The 22,546-nt window shown below is 44.3% G+C and overlaps 1 protein-coding gene across 1 annotated transcript; it reads left to right on the top strand.

The window, feature by feature from the left end:
• The first annotated feature begins 13,899 nt into the window (after positions 1-13,899).
• Positions 13,900-21,202, top strand: TEFM (transcription elongation factor, mitochondrial). The gene is made up of 4 exons (XM_025363260.1): positions 13,900-14,552; positions 15,811-16,274; positions 19,636-19,788; positions 20,568-21,202. Exons 1-4 carry the CDS (start codon positions 14,522-14,524, stop codon positions 21,003-21,005), a joined length of 1,086 nt encoding a protein of 361 aa, XP_025219045.1. The 5' UTR covers positions 13,900-14,521; the 3' UTR covers positions 21,006-21,202.
• The last annotated feature ends 1,344 nt before the right edge of the window (positions 21,203-22,546 follow it).

Genomic DNA, 22,546 nt, shown 5'->3' with positions numbered 1-22,546 from the left:
AACATACATGCGGGCACAAGCACACATGTGCACACACACGCACAGCAGTATGGTGTAATGGAATGAATTCAGGAATCCAGAAATTCAGGCTTTAAACGTCGACTCCTTCATTTCCACATTTCCCAACTGTTCGTCTCTGGGCAAGTTCCTTCACTTCTCTGAGCCTCCGAACCCTCAACTGTAAAATGAAGACTGTAAGATCCACTAATAGGGTCATTGAGATGGCACAAAGAAACCCTCCAAACATGGTGGCCTCCTTGCTTCCCCTGCCCCTATGGGCAGCTCGTGCAGTTGTCACTTGGAATGCTGTGTGTGATTCCCGTCATCCCTGGGGTGGAGGAGGTCAAGCTGCCAGGACTGAGTGGGAAGGGAGGGTGGAGAACATTACCAAGAATAGCCAGCCATGAGGGGGCCTTGCCTGTGAGGGGGTGAGGCCTAGCCCAGGAGCAGCCACAGAGGAACCAGTGAGAGAGTCAGCTGGGGTCAGGGGGCATGGAGCTGTTTATTAAACAGGCTGAAAGATGATTCATTTCCGTTGCTTTAGATGAAAAAAGGGACAGAAATAAAACTCCCAGGAGAAAGATGGGAAAGGCAACTTAAGGTATGAAGGCAGAGGAAAGAGGGAGAGAGGGGGAAGAAGAGACAAGCTAAGGACATTTCTCCTCTGCCCAACACTGGGGCAAAATTGTGATGTTGGGGGTGCTTCCTCGGCACCCCAGCCTTCCCCAGTCTGTGCTCCTCTGACACCTTAAGTCTCACTGCCACCTCCCTGCAGGTCCCACAAAAGCCAACCCAGTTCTAAGTAGGCTCTGGTTGAATTTTAGAAATTTAAAAAAAAAAAAGAAAAAAATAGCTAATCCAAGAGAAAATATAATATCTCATTCATGGTGAGGAGCCAGAGATTGAGAGATTCCTTTAGTTTCTCCTCTTCCTTTCCTTATTTCTGGAGGTTCCCATCGAACAGCCTTAATGTGGCATTGCAGGCATCCTCAGAGCAACACAATGTACTCTGGTAGTTTGTTTATAAAGCTTTCTTTTCTTTTCCTTTCTTTCTTTTCTTTTCTTTTTTTTTCCTTTTTTTCTTTTTTTTCCCCTTTTTTTTTTTTCTCTTTGATGGTGGTGGTAGGACAATGCTAATGACCAATTACTGAGTTTTTTTTTTTTTTTTTTTACAAAAGAGTTTCACACATTTTGATCATATTTGAGCTTCATGACACCCTCAGAGGGCAGCATCATATCAGGCCACTTTGCAGAAGAGAAAGCTGAGCCTCAGAAGAGTTAAGTTACCCAAGGTCATGGAGCCAAATAAGAAGCGGAACAGGGCCTAAATCCAGATCTCCTACTGTGGCTCAGTCAGCCCCAGGTGATTTCATGAAACCTTCTCCTTTTAGTGCATTCTGGACTTTTTTTTTCTTCTTTTTTTACTTAAATTGTGGTTCAGTTAATAAGATTGCTCCAAAAAAAATAAAAAGAAAGAAAAGAAAAAAGAAAGAAAAATATAAATTAAAACATTGTGAAAAAATCTTAACACAAAAGTTGCCATTTTAACCATTTTTTTCTTTAGGGACAAGGGTGTCACTTTGTCACTCAGACTTGAGTGCAGTGGTGCAATCAGAGCTCACTGCAGCCTTGAATGCCTGGGCTCAAGTGATCCTCCTGCTTCAGCCTCCTGAGTAGCTGGGACTATGGGAGCGTACCACCAAACTTGGCTAATTTTTATTTTTCTATTTTCACAGAGATAGAGGCTTGCTTTGTTGCCCAAGCTGGATTCCAACTTCTGGCTTCAAACAATCCTCCAACCTCAGTCTCCCGAAGCTTTGGGATTACAGGCATGAGCCACCATGCCCCACCCATCTTCATCATTTCTAAGTATACATACTATGTCATCGATTGCATTCAATTACATTCACAATGTTGTGCAATTATCCCCACTATTTTAACAGATATTTAATTGACAAAGAAAAGATTGTATATATTCAATGTGTACATGATTTGACATACGTGCACATTGTGCAATGATTCCCACAATCGCATTAATGAACACATCCGTCACCATCCATACTGCACCTTAGATCCCCAGAATTCTTTTTTTTTTTTTTGAGACGGAGTCTCGCTCTGTCGCCCGGGCTGGAGTACAGTGGCCGGATCTCAGCTCACTGCAAGCTCCGCCTCCCGGGTTTACGCCATTCTCCTGCCTCAGCCTCCCGAGTAGCTGGGACTGCAGGCGCCCACACCACGCCCGGCTAGTTTTTTTGTACTTTTAGTAGAGACGGGGTTTCACCCGGTTAGCCAGGATGGTCTCGATCTCCTGACCTCGTGATCCGCCCGTCCCGGCCTCCCAAAGTGCTGGGATTACAGGCTTGAGCCACCGCGCCCTGCCGATCCCCAGAATTCTTACAACTGAAAGTTTGTACCCTATATTTCCTCCACTATTTATTTCCAAAACTTTTGCATCATCCTAAACAGAAACTGTAGTCCCAGTCTGGGCAACACGGTGAAACCCTGTCTCTACAAAAATTACCAAAATTAGCTGGCTGTGGTGGCGCATGCCTGTAGTCCCAGCTACTCAGAAGGCTGAGGTGGAACAATCGCTTGAGTCCAGGAGGCAGAGGTTGCAGTGAGCCACAATCGCACCATTGCACTCCAGCCTGCGCGACAAAGCAAGACTGTCGCAAAAACAAAACAAAACAAAACTCTGTAGCCCACTCCTGGGTACTGGACATTATGAAAATTGAGCTCAGCTTCTGTGCTCAGGACCCAGAAGCTGCTTCTAAGTAAAGAGGACCATGCCAAAGGCTGTCATGACCAAGGCAGACACTGAGCACTGTGACCCAGGGTTTGAGGGACAGGATGGGTCAAAGCAGCCTCTCTGAAGGGTTCAATCAATACAGCAGATGCTGGAGTGAGGGAGCAGTTTGGGCCGTGGGACAGAGTGTCCTTTGTAAATAAACCTCCCAGGGTCCCACCAAGCAGAAACTTCTAGCCCTGTTCTCAGGTCACTGTCTTTGTCCAGCCAAGCCAAGCCACAGCAGGGCTGGAAAAAAGCCCTCAACCACATTCCCAGGAACAGCCTCAAGATCCCCACTCAAGATCTTCAGGGAATAGAGCACAATTCCTTTGAAAATTAAATAATTGCCTGGGCATGGTGGTTCACGCCTGTAATCCCAGCACTTTGGGAAGCTGAGGTGGGCAAATCACCTGAGGTTAGGGGTTCAAGACCAGCATGGCCAACATAGTGAAACTCCATCTCTACTAAAAATACAAATATCAGCCAGGCATGGTGGTGGGTGCCTGTAATCCTAGCTACTTCGGAGGCTGAGGCAGGAGAATTGCTTGAACCCAGGAGGTGGCAGTGAACCGAGATTGTGCCACTGCACTCCAACCTAGGTGACAGAGCAAGACTCCATCTCAAAAAACAAAAACAAACAAAAAAATTAAATAATTATGTTTATTAGCTTTAGAATTAAAAAAAACTATATTATAGGAAATTTGAAAAATACAGTAAAGAAAGAAAAAACCACCACCCACAATTATGGCCACCATTTATTCTGGGATTGCAGTGTGCCAGACCCCTTACTTGCATTATTCCACTTAATTTTAGCCATAACGCTGAGTTACAGACTATGTTTATGCCCATTTTACAGATGAGACTACTGTGGCTCAGAGAGAGGGTAAGTACATTTGTCCAGGGTTACACAGCTGAGATGTTGTATACTGAATCATGCATACTGAAGCTGGGATTTGAATCCAAGTTTGCCTTGGACTCTTTTCACCAATATATTAGGTTGAACCATATGAAATTAACTTACAAAAATGGCGATAGAAATGTCATAAAGTTCAACCTAACATTATGTTTCTTTTTTTTTTTTTTTTTGAGAGAGAGAGAGAGTCTCTGTCTGTCTCCCAGACCGGAGTGCAGTGGTACGATCTTGGTTCACTGCAGCCTCTGCTTCCCAGGTTCAAGCAATTCTCGTGCCTCAGCCTCCCAAATAGCTGGGATTACAGGCATGTGCCACCACACCCAGCTAATTTTTGTATTTTTAGTAGAGATGAGGTTTTACCATGTTGGTCAGGCTGGTCTCAAATTCTTGGCCTCAAGTGATCTGCCGGCCTCAGCCTCCCAAAGCGCTGGGATTATAGGCGTAAGACACCGTGCCCGGCCCTAACATTATGCTTTTTAATAATACTGCTGCTGACCATCATGAACATTTTTGTGAATATCCTTCAGATCTTTTATGCATATTTAAATATGATTGGAAGCACATTTTTCATACAACTTTTTATACCCAATTTTTGCTTTCCTTTTTTTTTTTGAGACTGAGTCTTGCTGTGTCGCCCAGGCTGTAGTGCAGTGGCATGATCTCGGCTCACTGCAACCTCTGCCTCCCTGGTTCAAGTGATTCTCTTGCCTCCGCCTCCCAAGTAGCTGGGACTACAGGCGCACACCACCACACCCGGCTAATTTTTGTGTTTTTAGTAGAGATGGGGGGTCTCAAAAACAAAAACAAACAAACAAAAAAAAAACAAGCCAGGCATGGTGGCTTATGCCTGCAATCCCAGAAATTTGGGAGTTTGAGGCAGGCAGATCACCTGAGGCTAGGAGTTCGAGATCAGCCTGGCCAACATGGTGAAACCTGGTCTCCACTGAAAAAAAAAAAAATACAAAGAAAATTAGCTGGGCATGGTGGCGTGTGGCTGTAATCCCAGCTACTTGGGAGGCTGAGGCAGGAGAATCGCTTGAACCTGGGAGGCAGAGGTTGCAGTGAGCCAAGGTCATGCCACTGCACTCCAGCCTAGGCAACAGAGTGAGACTCTGTCTCAAAAACCAAAACAAACTAAAACAAAAAAACTGTATTTTCAAGCATTATACTCTACTACTCTACTGTAATTGCTTGCTGGTTTACTGGTCTGTCACACTTCTACACTTCATGAGGACAGGGCTTGGGTCAGTTGTGTTCTCTGTTATATCCCTGCATGCCACATAGCAGGGATTCAACAAGTGTTTGCTAAATAAATAAAGAAATGAGGATCGGTAAAAATATAATAATCAATAAAGTGAGAGGACTTGGGATCACAAAGTATTTTCCTTTTTGAAGGAAAGCAATAATTCCTTTTGAAGGCAAGTGAAACAGCTGACAAGCAGCCATGCAGAGTAAATAAGGTGATTGAGTTGACCTGTGTTTAATATCACCTTGTCTTCAGCAACTGGAACCACTCAGATCTCAAAGGGACTCCCCACTGCAGTACTGCCTCAGGGTTTGCTCATTCATTCATTATTTGTGGGGCACCTACTATGTGCCAGATACCGTTATGGGTGCTGAGATATGGCCACATAGCTGGGGAAATAGCTGCCTTTGTGGAGCTTACCTTCAAGTTAGGGAGACAGGAAATGAACAGAGAAACAAATATACATATATACAATATAGTGCAAGAATGATACGTGCTATAAAGAAAAAGAAACAGAGTGAGGGGATAGAGAGGAATGAAAGTTGCTATTTTGATAGAGAGATCAAGGAAGTCCTCTCTGAGCGGGTAACATTTAAGCAAAGATCTGCAGGAAGGGGTCAAGCCAACCAGCAGCGATCTGAGAGAGGAGTGTCCTAGGGGAAGGGAACAACCAGGGCAAAGGCCCTGCCATGTGCTTGGTGTGTGCTCTGTCCACATCCTTTGAACACAGAGCTATCCAACTCCATGCCACTGTATCTCGCTCATGCTGCCCCCCCTCCTACCCCAGCTCTCTCCTCTACACCATCCTCCAGCCCAGCCTCCATTGGTTGGTGGAACAAACTCCTGCCTCCATGCCTAAATTCAAGTCCTACTTTTGACCAGGTGCGGTGGCTCACGCCTGTAATCCCAACACTTTGGGAGGTCAAAGTGGACTGATCACCTGAGGTCAGAAGTTCGAGACCAGCCTGGCCAACATTGCGAGACCCTGTCTCTACTAAAAATAGAAAAATTAGCTGGGCATGGTGGCGGTTGCCTGTAGTCCCAGCTACTTGAGAGGTTGAGGCATGAGAATCACTTGAACACGGGAGGTGGAGGTTGCAGTGGGCTGAGATTACTTCACTGCATTCCAGCCTGGGCGACAGAGTGAGACTCCTCAAAAAAATCTTACTTCTTCCAGCTTGCCCTCGTCCCCCTGAACTATGTTCCCAAAATGTTCATATTTCCATTACAATAATCATCACCTTGGACTATGGTTTTTTTTTTAAACTTGTTTTATCCCAGTCAGCAGTGATTTGGTTAATAGCAGATTGTCATATTCATCCTTGTATCCTTGGTGCCTAGCAAATGCTGGGCCTGAAAAATTTTGGTTGATCCAGTTTTATGAAATGTCCAGAACAGACAAATCTGTAGAGACAGAAAGCAGAGTAGTGGTTGCCAGGGGCTGGAGGGAGTGGGGTTGGGGGCAGAGGGACTAGAGAGAGACTGTAATGGGTGAGGTTTCCTTTTAGGGTGTTAAAAATGTTCTGGAACTGGGGCTGGGCGTGGTGGCTCATACCTGTAATCCCAACACTTTGGGAGGCCGAGGCAGGCAGATCACTTGAGCTCAGGAGTTTGAGACCAGCCTGGCCAACGTGGTGAAACCCCATCTCTACTAAAAACACAAAAATTAGCAAGGCATGGTAGCGCATGCCTATAATCCCAGCTACTCGGGTGGCTGAAGCAGGAGAATCGCTTGTACCCAGGAGGTGGATCGTGCCACTGTACTCCAGCTTAGGCGACTGAGTGAGACCCTGTCTCAAAAAAAAAGAAAAAAAAAGATCTGGAACTAGATAATGGTGATAGTTGCACAACATTGTGAATGTACTAAATGTCACTGAATTGAATCCTAAAATTATGAATTTTTTGTTATGTGGATTTTGTAACAATGTTTTCAATGGTGGTGAACTGAGTGGAGTTGAGACCCCATTACACAGGCAGTCCAGGAGTTTATAGGAGTTTGCATTCTGAAGAAAATGCAATGACCCAATAGAGATCCAGAGAGATGAAGTATCCATTTGTGAAACCTGAAGAGCCAGAAAAGAGGTCCTAAATAGACCCAAGATAATTGTTTGCATCTTACTTCATTACCTGCAACACGAAATGAGAAGTTAGTTATAGAGGTTTAGGCACAACTATAATTGAAGGGGTTAGAGTGACACCTGTTGGAAATTGGATTTGAACACTGGGGTGCTCCTTTATGGAACTAGAATTTTAAAACTGGGTTTAAAAATACAAAAGTTTGACTGCGCATGGTGGCTCATACCTGTGATCTCAGCACTTTGGGAGACCAGGGAGGGAGGATCTCTTGATCCCAGGAGTTCCAGACCAGCCTGGGCAACATGGCAAAACTCTGTTTCTATTAAAAATAAATAAATAAGTAAATAAATAAAAATAAAAACACAAAATCCAAAAGTTCTTTAGTTATACCTAAAAGTAATCATCTAAGGGATTGTCTTATCAAGCATCAGGGTATTTTCCTCTCAGACAATCACACTTTTTTTTTTTTTTTTTAAAGACAAAGTCTTGCTCTGGGGTCCAGGGTGTAGTGCAATGGCGTGATCTCAGCTCACTGCAATCTCCGCCTCCTGGGTTCAAGCAATTCTCCTGCCTGAACCTCCGGGAGTAGCTGGAATTGCAGGCATGCACCACCAGCCTGGCTTATTTTTGTATTTTTAGTAGAGACATGTTTAGTCACCATGTTGGCCAGGCTGATCTCGAACTCCTGACCTCAGGTGATGCACCCACCTCGGCCTTCCAAAGTACTGGGATTACAGGCGTAAGCCACCGCACCTGGCCAATCACACCTCATTTTAATATATAGAATCAATTTGCCAATTAACAATATCTCTTGCCCAGGAACCGTGGGTCATGCCTGTAATCCCAGCACTTTGGGAGGCCAAGGCGGGCGGATCACAAGGTCAGGAGTTCAAGACCAGCCTGGCCAATATGGTAAAATCCTGTCTCTACTAAAAATACAAAAATTAGCCGGGGCATTGTGGCAGGCTCCTGTAGTCCCAGCTACTTGGGAGGCTGAGGCAGGAGAATCGCTTGAACCTGGGAGGCAGAGGTTGCAATAAGCTGATATGATGTCACTGCACTCCAGCCTGGGTGACAGAGTGAGACTCTGTGTCAAAGTGAGACTCTCATTGTATAAGAGTTTTTATTTTACATCATTTTATTTCCACAACAACCTGGTAAGAGTGGTACTTTGAATTTTGTCTTGCAAAAGAGAAAACTATTCTTATAGAAATAAACTGAGATACATAGGAAATATGTAGCAACATTGGAGCATGAGCCAAGTTTTCTGATTCTGGGTCTCAAATTGTGAGAGAGGTCTTTTATTTTGATCATTTGCCTAATAATTTTAATTGTGTATAATACGGAAAAAATAATTTAAAAATGTAACATAAAAGCAGGAAAAAAATCCAAAACTTTTCCCAGACGAAGATTAGTAGGACAATTATCTTTCCTTTACAAAATATCCCTGAGATTTGCGGGTGGAGCAGTCAGAGAAATACATCACGTGCTCCCTACTCCAAATTATCCATTCAAGAATCAGCAGCCCTTTTCTCGAGAGTCTGTATATAAGGTGATTAATGACTTTGAGGACTAAATAGACTATGTCACTAAATAAACATTCAAACCTTATCTGATGCATATCTAATTCAAAATAATTTGAAGACAACTTTTTAATTTTATTTTATTTTTATTTTTTTGAGATAGGGTCTTGCTCCATTACCCAAGCTGGAGTGCAGTAGTGCAGTCTCGGTTCACTACAGCCTCCATCTCCTGGGCTCAAGCAATCCTCCCACCTCAGCCTCCTGAGTAGCTGGGACTACAGGCGAGCACCATCATGCCTGGGTAATTTTTGTATTTTTAGTAGAGACGGTGTTTCACCATGTTGGCCAGGTTGGTCTCAAACCCTGGCCTCAAATGATCCGCCCACCTCGGCCTCCCAAAGTGCTGGGATTACAGGCGTGACCCACTGTACCAAGCCCCAGACAACTTTTTTACTTTTTATTTTTGGAAACAGGGTCTCACTCTGTCACCCAGGCTAGAGTGCAGTGGCATAGTCATGGCTCACTATAACCTCAAATCCTGGGCTTAGGTATCCTCTCACCTCAGCCTCCCAAGTAGGTAGGACTACAGGCATGTGCTACCACACCTGTTTTGTTTTTTTTTTTTTTAAGACGGAGTATCGCTCTTATCACCCAAGCTGGAGTGCAGCGATGCAATCTTGGCTCACTGCAAGCTCCACCTCCCGGGTTCACGCCATTCTCCTGCCTCAGACTCCTGAGTAGCTGGGACTACAGGCGCCTGCCACCACGCCTGACTAATTTTTTGTATTTTTAATAGAGATGGGGTTTCACCATGTCAGCCAGGATGGTCTTGATCTCCTGACCTCGTGATCTGCCCGCCTTGGTCTCCCAAAGTGCTGGGATTACAGGTATGAGCCACCATGCCCAGCCCACACCTGGCTATTTTTAAATTTTTCTGTAGAGACGGTGTCTCACTATGTTGCCCAGGCTGGTCTCGAACTCCTGGTCTCAAGCAATTTTCCCACCTTAGCCTCCCAAAGTGCAAGGATTAGAGGCGTGAGCCACCATGCCCATCCAAGAATTAAACTTTTAAGTAATCTTTTACTGAAATATAATACAGAAAAGTGCACAAATCACAAGCATGCAGCTTAATGAATTTTACAAAGTGCACACACGTGTTTAAATAGCATACAGAGCTTTTAAAAAAAGAGGATAACCAGTATCCCAAAACATTCCCATTCTCTCTTCAGTGATTAGTCCCAAAAGTAATCTCATGTTTATCATGATAGATTCGTTTAGTCTGGTTTTTTTTTCCCCTGGAGACGGAGTCTCACTTTGTCGCCCAGGCTGGAGTGCAGTGGCACAATCTCAATCTCGGCTCACTGCAACCCCCACCTCCTGGGTTCAAGCAATTCTTCTGCCTCAGCCTCCCGAGTAGTTGGGACTACCACCATACCTGGCTAATTTTTTTGTATTTTTAGTAGAGTCCAGGTTTCACCATGTTGCCCAGGCTGATCTTGAACTCCTGAGCTCAGGCAACCTGCCTGCCTTGGCCTCTCAAAGTGCTAGGATTACAGGCGTGGGCCACCGCACCTGGCTTGTTTTTGTACTTTATATATAGCTGTGTGGCTTCTTTCACTCAACACTATGTTTGTGAGATCTACCCATGTTACTGGGTGAAACATTTATTCAATATATACACAATAATCTGCCATTGAGATACTCCAGGTTTTGGCTAATACAAATAGTGCTGCTATGAACATTCTTGTAATCAGGTTTAACCATGTGAAATTGCCATTTTTGCAAACAGACAACTGGCAAATACTGGCAATTTTATACATATACCTCCACCAGTTGCATGTCCTTTAGTGCACATCTGTTTGCATTTTGTTGGATATACACCCAGGGGTTGGACTGCAGGGCCATAGGATATACAAATCTTCAGCTTTAGTAGATATTGCCAAACAGTTTTTCAAAGTGATTCAACTAACCCACACTTCCATCAGCAATGTATGAGATTTCCAGTAGCTATTCTCATGGGTGTGTAGTGGTATTGCAATGTGGTGGTGTTTTTTGGTTTTCTTTGAGACAGAGTCTCGCTCTTATCACCCAGGCTGGAATGCAGTGGTGCAATCTCGGCTCACTGCAACCTCTGGCTCTGGGTTCAGGCCATTCTCCTGCCTCAGCCTCTCAAGTAGCTGCGATTACAGGCGCCCACCGCCATGCCCGGCTAATTTTTGTATTTTTAGTAGAGATGGGGTTTCACCATGTTGGCCAGGCTGGTCTCAAACTTCTGACCTCAGGTGATCTGCCTGCCTTGGCCTCCCAAAGTGCTGGGATTACAGGTGTGTGTCACAGGGCCCGGCCTCCTGTTTCCTTTTAAATCTGAATATTGTTTCTCAATCTTCTTAGGAGTCCGAATCCTCTAACCACATCTAATGCTGGTGCTCCCAAGGAGTTCTCTCCTTATTTCACTGTGCTTTTCTCACACCTACCCCCTCTCCCTGGCTCATTGCATCTGTTCTCATGAGTAAAGTACCATCTCTACAGGCTGATGGCCTCCAAACCTAGACCCCAGCTCAGTGCTCATCCTTAGCTTCAGACATGCATCTTTATCTATTGGACATCTCTCCCTAATGTCCTACAGGCTTCAAAACAGACTTGTGTTTTTTTTTTTTCAATAAACCTTTTGCACTCCCAAATTAAAAAAAAATAAAGAAGGAAATAGAAAATATCAGGGTGTATCACATGCAAAAATACAAAGGTTGTTTTTGTTTTTCGTTGAGTCAGGGTCTCGCTCTGCCACCCAGGCTGGAGTGCACTGGTGCAATCTCTGCTCACTAGGATCTCCACCTCCTGGGCTCAAGGAATTCTCCCACCTCAGCCTCCCAAGTAGCTGGAACTACAGGCGCATACCACCATGCCCAGCTAACTTTTTTGTAATTTCTGGTAAAGATGGGGTCTTGCTATGTTTCCCAGTCTGGTCCTGGGCTCAATCAATCTGCCCGCCTTGCCCTCCCAAAGTGCTGGTATTACAAGAGGTGAGCCACCACGCCTGGCCTTTTTTTTTTTTTTAAATGAAACTTTTGTTTCATATGTGTATCCTGGATCACAGTCAAAAGTTTTAACACAGAAACTAGATGACAGGCTAGACATAATGGTGGAAGGAGTAGGAGGAGCCAGAGACACCTGCATCTGTTTGACAAAAACAGGGAAGCGAGAAGGAGCCAGTTTCTGGGGGAAGACAGTGACTTTCATTTTGGAGGCATCAGTTCTGGTTTACAGTAAATCAGGCAATAGTTGTCTCTTTCCTTTGTATTTCTGGCTCTAGTCAAAGCATATTTCTGAATAAATGCTTTCAGGAAGGAGGGTGATTCCCCTATAGGTCATTCATAATTATTTCTCAAGAAGAGGGGGGATGCTTTACTGGGGAAAACCACATTGATTGAACTCTTATCTTGTGCTGGGTTCTTTGCATCCAGTTTCTCATTCATCCTCCAAGCAGCCCTGTGCAGTAGGTACCATTAACTCTGTTTTACAAATGAGGAAGGTGAGGTTCAGAGAGGATAAGAAACTGCCTAAGGTGATGCAGTTAGTAAGTGATAAACTGTGTCTTGCTAGCGAATCAGACTGTCTTTGAAAGCATCACCAGGACTTCTTATGGCCTCATGTATTAGTTTCTTAGGGCTGCTGTAACAAATGACCACAAACTGGGTGGCTTAAAACAACAGACATTTATTCTCTCCAGTTCAGGAGGCTGGAAGCCCAAAATCAAGGTGTTATCCGGGCTGGTTCCTTCAAAGGGCTCTGAGGGGACTCTGGCCCATGCCTCTCTCCTAGTTTCTAGTGACTGCTGGCAACACTTGGCCTTCCTGGGCTTGTAGATGCATCATTCCAATCTCCACTTCCATCTTCACATGGCATTCACAGGGCCATCTTCTCATAAGAACAGCAGTCATGTTGGGTTAGTCCCTGCCCCAGTCCAGCGTGTCCTCATTTTAATTAGTTACATCTACAATGGCCTTATTTGGAAAAATAAGGTACTGGGGATTAGGACTTCAACAAATTTGTTTTGAGGGATGTAATTCAATCATAACATCTCAGTAAGTTGAATAAGCCCTACAGTTGAGGAAATTATTTCCTCCTGATTTTGCAGAAAAAGTTGATGTAATTTCTTGTTACATTTGTAAGTTGATGTAATTTCTTGTTAGATTCGTAAGTTCCCCAGAAACTGCCAAGGTACCTAGACTTCCTATGAGAAAATTTCTTTTCTTTTCTTTTTTTTTATTTTTATTTTTTTGAGACAAGGTCTGGCTCTGTCCCCCAGGCCGGAGTGTGGTGACACGATCTCCACTCACTGCAACCTCTACCTCGCGGGCTCAGGTGATTCTCCCACCTCAGCCTCCTCAGTAGTTGGGATAACAGGCATGCTCCACCACACCTGGCCAATTTTTTAGTAGAGACGGGGTTTCGCCATGTTGCCCAGGATGGTCTGGAACTCGAGAGCTCAAGGGATCAGCCCGTCTCGGCCTCCCAAAGTGCTGGAATTACAGACTCGAGCCACTGCTCCCAACCAGCACATTTTATTAATACTTATGATTCCCCCACATCCCCACTGCCTTCCAGACACAAAACAATCAATCCATTGCTGCCTCATAAAAACACAAACTCATCACCTTTCCCTCCCTCCTGAATTCCCCGTTTTTCACAAAACTGGCTCCCCATCTTCCAGAAAGAATCCGTTTCTTTCCACTCTCCTTACATCTCCCAGGTTCAATTCCCTACGGTTGGCCGGGCGCAGTGGCTCACGCCTGTAATCCCAGCACTTTGGGAGGCCGACGTGGGCGGATCACCTGAGGTCAGGAGGTCAAGACCAAACTGGCCAACATGGTGAAACCCGTCTCTACCAAAAATACAAAAATTAGCCGGGCGTGGTGGCGCGCGCCTGTAATCCTAGCTACTCGGGAGGTTGAGGCACGAGAATCGCTTGAAATCGGGAGGCGGAGGTTGCAGCGAGATCGCACCACTGCACTCCAGCCTGGGCGACAGAGCAAGACTGTCCAAAAAAAAAAAAAAGAAAAAAAAGAAAAAAATCCTTACGGTTGCCTCTCCCCTGGGAAGAGGAGAGGCAACTTCTCTTTGCTCCCAGGCTCTTCGCAACTTCTCTTTGCTGCCAGGCTCTTCACCTCCAATCCAGCCTCACATTCGGTATACAGTATACGGCCAATTTTCTAGAAACACATCTCCAGTCTGACTCTGCAAATCATAAACCTCGGGGACTTCAGGCTTCCTCCTCCCTGGTGGAGTATTCAACTGCTCCACCCAGCATTCAAGGACCAACTCAATTCGGCGCCACATTCATCTCCCTTTATCCCTTCTAAGTGGAATACCGCTCCAGCGCCAACGCAATCTCCTCCTCCCTCGCCCTTCCCTAATCCCTTGCCTGCCCTGTTTCCCTGTTGAGCTCCTGAAACACTTCGCATCTCTCCCCGTTATTCCAGTCTACCTGGTGAAAAGGTTATTTGAGGACCTTGTCTACGCTGCCCCCACCAGATCCCGCTCCCGGCGCCACAGGCTGGGCCCCAACAGGAGCTCCTCAATCTAAGTGTCTACGAGAAACCCAGGGAGTCTCCACGAAGGAGGGACTTTGCCCACTACAGACTAACACTGGCCTCCCAATTGCCTTCCTGGAGATTCGGCCCAGCGGCTCTCAGGAGTTGGGAGGGGCAAGAACGTCTCCCCGGTGCAGTGGAAGAAGACTACCGGCCAGCCCGGGACTCGGAATCCGGGGCCAGGGCCTCGGCAGGCGCCCGCTCGGAAGCCGGCAGCGCAGACGCGGACAACCCACTGCTCAGCGGGACACACCTCCGGCCTTGCGCCGGAACGCCGCTTGGACAACAACCTTTCCGCCGAGTGCAGGCCGAGCGCTTTTGGGCGCAGCACGCAGGAACCGGAAGTCAATGGAGGAAGACCGGACCTACTGACTCAATTTGGAGATGAGCGGCACTACCCTCTTCATGGCGGGAGGTAGGGTGCTTGGCACACTGGGGTAGTTTCCTGTCTGTCACTAGCCTCTGACCCTAGAGGCTAATGGAATAGGGCTGGAGGTATTCTGGAGGAACCTGGAGTGTTTCCTTCCTCATGTCCCTCATGTCCTAGAGTGTTTCCTTCCTCATGTCCCTTGTTCAGGCCCCTCTCTTGGAGCCCCAGCCTAGTTGACGGGGCGGTTTTCGGAACATTTGTGCTTCCTTGGCCTCAGGTTCCACAGGTGGCTCCTCAGAGTGGGCGGATGGTTCAGATTCTCACAGCCGCTTGCTTACCTCTGGCCGCATTACTTTCCTGTGGCTGCGATGTTAGAGTGACTTCCCACTGGTTTTACAAAGTTATGCATTGTATGGTGTTTCTCGTACTTGCAAAAACGTCATGGTAGAAATCTTGAAAAGTGTACGGAAGAAAATAAAACTGCCCATAAATCTACCACTTAGCTGAAACATTTCTTATAAACGTATAAAATTTAATTTTATTCAGTTCCACCAGATGAGATACTAAAATGTGAAAATGGAAGTGAAGAGAAACCTTTTTTTTTTTTTTTTTTTTTTTTTTGAAACAAGTTACACTCATGTTGCCCAAACTGGAGTGCAATGGTGTGATCTCGGCTCACCGCAACCTCCGCCTTCCGGGTTAAAGCGATTCTCCTGCCTCAGCCTCCTGAGTAGCTGGGATTACAGGCATACGCCAACACGCCCGGCTAATTTTGTATGTTTAGTAGAGTCAGGGTTTCTCCATGTTGGTTAGGCTGGTCTCGAACTCCCGACCTCAGGTGATCCTCCCACCTCGGCTCCCAAAGTGCCGGGATTATAGGCGTGAGCCACTACGCCCGGCCTAAGACAAACCTTAACAGGAAATATTAGTTACAAAAAGATTCCTCTAAATTAAAAATATCAAAAACGTTAAGCAGTTGGAATAATTACTTCAACTACCTTCTTCCTAATGGGTGTAAAATACAGTTTTCTAGGTAGTAAAACTTTGGACTGATCCATAAAAATCGGAAGACATCTCTCGTGACTTGAAAACAACAAAAGCTGTATTTAAAACTCTATGTAATATAGTTTAAAAACTAATCCTCTTTTAAAGATGATTCTCCAGGACAATTTAATATTGTCCTCTACTAGTTCTTAAATTCCGGGAAAGTATTTGTGACTTTGCAAAGGATCTAGTCAAGCTTGCAACTAACACTAAAGGAAGTAGGACATCCAACTTACATTTTGCTACATTTTCCTTTTAGAGAGGTGGAGATGCTTTCTGGCCCCGTCGAGGTCATCCCTGTTACGGGTCTTACATAATTTCTGCTGTCGGAAAAAATCCACTACACCTAAGAAAATTACTCCCAATGTTACTTTTTGTGATGAAAATGCAAAGGAGCCTGAAAATGCACTTGACAAGCTCTTCTCTTCAGAACAGCAGGCTTCCATCTTGCATGTGTTGAATACAGCATCTACTAAAGAACTTGAAGCTTTCAGATTGCTTCGTGGAAGAAGGTCCATCAATATCGTAAAGCACAGAGAAAACTTTGGGCTATTTCAGAATTTAGAGAGTTTAATGAATGTGCCCTTGTTTAAGTATAAAAGTACAGTTCAAGTTTGTAACTCCATACTTTGTCCAAAGACTGGAGGGGAAAAAAGAAAGTTACCGGAAAAACGGTTCCTGAGAAAGCTCCTCAAACCAGACATAGAAAGAGAAAGACTTAAGGTATATTCTTCATGTCTGCTATACTGCCTAATATTTGAGAACCTACTCTGGAAAGCAGTCTTCTGGGCATTGGGTTGGGAAGTGGCTAAGACAAGGTTCTTCAGGTTTAGTTGGCAAGTATATGGTCACTACCAAATAATGAGATGTACAGATAGTAAATTGGCAGTTGAGAGGAGAGAAAACAATGGGCTCTGACTGTTGTGGAAAGTTTACTGGAAAAACTCAATTTAGATCTTAAAGGAGAGATCCTTTGGCTGGGAGAGGAGGGGATTCTAGGTAGAAAGAACAGTTAGTGTTGAGAAGCAGGTCTAGGCAAGGCTTATTTAAGAGGAGTGTCATTGGAGATACTAGGCTGTGTCTAAGGGTGATGTTGGGATTAATGAGAAATTAAGGAGCAAAGATGGGTTATGGCCTTTCTAAAAGCACTTCTTTTTCCATTATCTTAAAAAAATAAGTACTACAAATATTTGATACAGCCTTTTTTTTTTTTTTTTTTTGAGACGGAGTCTTGCGCTGTCACCAGGCTGGAGTACAGTGGCACGATCTTGGCTCACGACAACCTCCACCTCCCAGGGACAAGCGATTCTCCTGCCTCAGCCTCCTGAGTAGCTGGGACTACAGGCACACGCCCCCACACCCAGCTAATTTTTGTATTTTTAGTAGAGACGGGGTTTCACCACGTTGGCCAGGATGGTCTCGATCTGTTGACCTCGTGATTCACCCACCTCGGGCTCCCAAAGTGCTGGGATTACAGGTGTGAGCCACTGCGCCTGGACACAGCATTCAGATATTAAACTTTAGAGGAACTCATGTCCTGTGTAACATTGCTTGATAATCATTATCTCATAAAAATCATAAGCACCATTTTTTTCTAGACCAGTGGCTCCCAGGTTTTTGAGGAATATGGGTACTTTTGAAAACCTGATGAAAGCTGTGGACCCTTTTCCTGTAGAAAAAGATATAGCACATATACACAGAATACTGCAGTTTCAGAGGACTGGCAGATTCTGTTAAGTCTGCTCATGGACTCCAGGTAGAACTGCTGCAATTGATCTGGAACATATTTCAACCAAACTTTTCAGGGAGGATTCTCATCCAAATTCATGGCCAAAACTATTTATATCCAGATTATAGTGCAGTTGCATCTTATTTAGGGGGCTGGATTCTAAAGTCAGTTTTTATGGAGACATAAGTCATGCAGTAAAATCCTTTAAGAGAAAATCGATTGCCCACAAAGTATTGTGTGTAGTCTGGTTTAGTAATGCTTACGCACACTAAAGCTTGAGAGTCACTGAGCTAAAGAAAAGAACCAATAGGAGGTCTGTATTTTGGGCATCTACACTATTTTGTCTTTAAGACATTTATCCAGTTCTTAGCAATGAAAGGGAGATGGGAATAGAACTAATTGTTCCTGTTTATTTGCCTCTGTATCTATAGAACATATTAGTTTGTTAATATAACTAAGTGAGCCATGTTGGGGAAAGGTAATAGCATTGTACTTCATTGTCAGCCCATACTTGATAGGAAGCAAAATCTAAATATTCAATTACTTATATATCTCCTTGTAGAAGCCCTATAGGCAACCCAAACTTAATACATTAAAAACAAACCAAAACAAAACAAAAAATTTTCTTCCCACCTTCCCTAGGGTCATCTTCATCATTAATGATGCCATTCAGTCACTGATATAAAACTGGAATTCTTAGACTCCTCATTAAACCTATGTATTAATCCTGTTCCCACTATCTCTGTTTCTTTTCTTTCTGTCATTGTCTTCAATTCTTTTTTTTTTTTTTTTTTTGTGAGACGGAGTCTCGCTCTGTCGCCCGGGCTGGAGTGCAGTGGCCGGATCTCAGCTCACTGCAAGCTCCGCCTCCCGGGTTTACGCCATTCTCCTGCCTCAGCCTCCCAAGTAACTGGGACTACAGGCGCCCGCCATCTCGCCCGGCTAGTTTTTTGTATTTTTTAGTAGAGACGGGGTTTCACCGTGTTCGCCAGGATGGTCTCGATCTTCTGACCTCGTGATCCACCCGTCTCGGCCTCCCAAAGTGCTGGGATTACAGGCTTGAGCCACCGCGCCCGGCCTGTCTTCAATTCTTAATACTTTCTCATGTTATAACAGGTACCTAACACAGATCCCTACCTTTAGTGCCCTCCAGCCCATCTTTTACACCATGAGTGATTTTTCTGAAATGTAAATCTTACGTTATTCCTTAACATTCTGTTTTTTTTAGTGGCCCCTGTAGCACTCAGGATAAAGCAGGTTACTTACGTTTACAGACACCTGCCTAGTCCTCTGCCCTTTTCCTATTCAGTCTTTACTGTACTGCCAGAGTTTGAGATGTCAAACAGCCTATCTTTCCTGATATCTGGGTGAAATAACTTCCCGTGCACCATCTCATTCTCCTAGTTCTCCAGCAAACCTTCCCTGATCACTTCTCTCTACAATAGTTTTATGGTGGCATTTCTTATAATGTACAGTTACGTTTGTTTCCTAGTATCTAGTGCAGACCCTGGCTACACTTGAGTTTGAATGCCTACTTTGGGCTAGGTGTTGAGATGAGTATAGGTTCTTTATCTATAAACTGCTGTTCGTTACCTTTTAATAATAATTACTCCTCAGTGGCTGACGCCCATAATCCCAGCACTTTGGGAGGCAGAGGCGGATGGATCACTTGAAGTCAGGAGTTCAAGACCAGCCTGGCCAACATGGTGAAACCCCGTCTCTACTAAACATACAAAAATTAACTGGGTGTGGTGGCAGGTGCCTGTAATCCCAGCTACTCAGGAGGCTGAGGCAGGAGGATTGCTTGAATCTGGGAGGTGGATGTTGCGGTGAGCCGATTGTGCCACTGCACTCCAGCCTGGGTGATAGAGTGAGACTCCATCTCAAAATAATAATAATTACTCCTGCATTTCTTTGATAATTCTCAGTTCATAAACTATAAGTTGATATTACATAAACTAGTTAGGCATTCTGAATTTGTAGATTATGTTTGCATTTGTAAAATGTTTACACTTCTGGCCAGGCACAGTGGCCCATGCCTGTAATCCTAGCACTTTGGGAGGCGAGGCAGGTGGATCATGAGGTCAGGAGATCGAGACCATCCTGGCTAACACGGTGAAACCCCGTCTCTACTAAAAAAATATATAAAAAATCAGCCAGGCATGGTGGCGGGTGCCTGTAGTCCCAGCTACTCAGGAGGCTAAGGCAGGAGAATGGCATGAACCTAGGAGGCGGAGCTTGCAGTGAGCCAAGATCACACCACTGCACTCCAGCCTGGGCAAGAGTGAGACTCCATCTCAAAAAAAGAAAAAAAAAAATGTTTACACTTCTAATTAAACCAGTTTTTTCTTTTAGGCAGTTAATAGTATCATATCTATTGTTTTTGGTACTCGAAGAATTGCCTGGGCTCACCTCGATCGTAAATTGACAGTGCTGGACTGGCAGCAAAGTGACCGTTGGAGTTTAATGAAGGGAACATCATACTCATCATCAGTCTACTTAGAAGAGGTAAGGCAGTTGCACCTCCAGATTCCTACCTGCTAGAGTGTAGTTTAATCTTCTGGTCCCAAAAGGAATGTAATAAAATAGTAAAGATGGGTTTTCTTCTGGTACTTGTTACTCACTTGTTCCTATTATGTTTTCCATCACCTTTGATTTTTAAAAATTCAACCTTTAGTTAGTTCAAGAAATGCCTTATGCTTTTAAAGGCAGATACTGAGAAAATCAATGGTATTTCATTCTAAATGTTATAGAACATTATCACTGTCTTTTATTTATAAAGCTTATTTTTCAAAATGCCATCACATTGTGTCATTTGAGTTTTCAAAACCTTGTGAAATGGGCAGGAATTATCACCTTGATTATACATATGAAATCTGTGGTTCAGTCAAGCATCTGATGTGATTAGTCAGTTGCAGACGTGATTGATTCTTGCTAGTTATTCTAACCCTATGCTCTATCCCAGAAAATGTTTGAAGGTTAATAAAACAGTTTTAAGTTGTCTAATCTTAAAGCCAATACAGATTTTAGAAATTATGAAGTCCATTGTACAGATCAAGAAACTGGTACTTAGGAGGACTAAATAGCTTAGCTGTTGTTGTGACACAACCATGACCAGAACCAGACTGCTCATAAAATGGCTTTTTCAGTTATTGCAAAATTGTCAATAGTGATATAGTATAAGTTAACTAATTATAATATCTTAAAATAGAAGTGGGACAGAGAGGGGACCAAACATAAAATGTAATGAATTATTTCTGCTCCTTTATTTTGCCTTCTTTTAAAAGATTTCCTCGATCATTTCAAAGATGCCTAAAGCAGATTTCTATGTTCTGGAAAAAACAGGACTTTCCATTCAAAACTCATCTCTGTTTCCAATACTGCTACATTTTCATATCATGGAAGCCATGCTGTATGCCTTATTGAATAAAACTTTTGCCCAGGAAGGGCAGCATCAGGTGCTGAGCATGAATCGAAACGCAGTGGGGAAGCATTTTGAACTGATGATTGGTGACTCCCGGACTAGTGGAAAAGAGCTCGTGAAGCAGTTTCTCTTTGATTCTGTACTGAAGGCGAATCCTCGGGTGTTCTTCCCATCAGATAAAATAGTCCGCTATAGACAGATGTTTTTATCTACTGAACTACAAAGAGTAGAAGAGCTTTATGATTCATTATTACAAGCTGTTGCCTTCTATGAATTAGCAGTGTTTGACTCTGAGCCCTAGAATTCAGAGGTTAATGTGCTACAGTTATATTAATGTATAATTATTAGCTCTAACGTAACACCAGCTGTTGTGAACATCCATGTTATTGGAAAAGAACACATTTTGAGTGTATTTTAGATGTTTAAATTCTGACTTTTGGCTATTAAATGGCTTACACAATAAGCCAAGACCAAATCAATAAACATTTTATGAGATTCTGTGCCTTTCAGGTTAATGTGTTAAACAGTAAGATGGGGCTTGGTGCAGTGGCTTATGCCGATAATCCCAGCACTGTGGGAGGCTGAGGCAGGAGGACTGCTTGTGCCCAGGGAGCTCAAGAGCAGCTTGGGTAACATAGCAAGACCACAAATTTTTAAAAATTTTTCATTAAAAAAAGAAACAGATGCCAAATTCACAAAACAAGAAACAAAGTTATCTCCTTTTAAAAGCAAATACTATCTACACTAAGCATTTGCATTATCATCATATTGTTAAAATAGGGAATAATGGTTTTCCTAGGTGGTACTTACTATAATAAAGCTGGCCTGGCGCAGTGGCTCACACCTGTAATCCCAGCACTTCGGGAAGCCGAGGCGGGTGGATCACCTGAAGTCAGGAGTTTGAGACTGGCCTGACCAAAGTGGAGAAACCCTGTCTCTACCAAACAAAAAAATACAGAATTAGCTGGGCATGGCGGTACATGCCTGTATCCCCAGCTACTCGCGAGGCTGAGACAGGAGAATCGCTTGAACCTGGAAGGCGGAGGTGGCAGTGAGCTGAGATAGTGCCATTGTACTCCAGCCTGGGCAACAAGAGTGAAACTCCATCTCAAAAAAAAAAAAAAAAGAATAAAGCTAAAGATAACCAATAGCACAGCTTATAGAATCGTCCTCTTATTCTCTAAGTAGAATGTGGTTTGCCACACTGCCTCCAAAAGCTGGTTTTCTTTTTTTGAGATAGGGTCTCACTTTATCACCCAGGCTAGAGTGCAGGGGCATAATCACAGTTCACTGCAGCACCTCCTAGCCTCAAGCAGTCCTCCTGCCTCTCTTGAATAGCTAGGACTACAGGCACATGCCACCATACCCAGCTAATTTATTTTGTGTAGAGACGGGTCTCACCCTGTTGCCCAGGCTGGGCTCAAATTCCTGGCCTCAAGCAGTCCTCCTGCCTCAGCCTCCCAAAGTGCTGGGATTACTGGTGTGAGCCACCATACCCGGCCCCAAAAGATGACTTTCATCAGCTCAAATATATTAGCCAAAAACAAACAAGCTTTGTCTAATAGGCTTTTGTTTTGAGACCTAGTCTGGCTCTGTTGCCCAGGCTGGAGTGCAGTGGCGTGATCTTGGCTCACTGCAACCTCTGCCTCCTGGGTTCAAGCAATTCTCCTGCCTCAGCCTCCCAAGTAGCTGGGACTATAGGCACACACCACCATGCCCAGCTAATTTTTGTATTTTTAGTAGAGATGGGATTTCGCTATATTGGCCAGGCTGGTCTCCAACTCCTGACCTTGTGATCCTCCTGCCTCGGCCTCCCAAAGTGTTGAGATTACAGGAATGAGC

This window comes from Theropithecus gelada, chromosome 16 (genome assembly GCF_003255815.1).
Source record: "Theropithecus gelada isolate Dixy chromosome 16, Tgel_1.0, whole genome shotgun sequence".
Lineage (NCBI taxonomy): Eukaryota > Metazoa > Chordata > Mammalia > Primates > Cercopithecidae > Theropithecus > Theropithecus gelada.
This window is presented reverse-complemented; position numbering and strand designations above follow the sequence as displayed.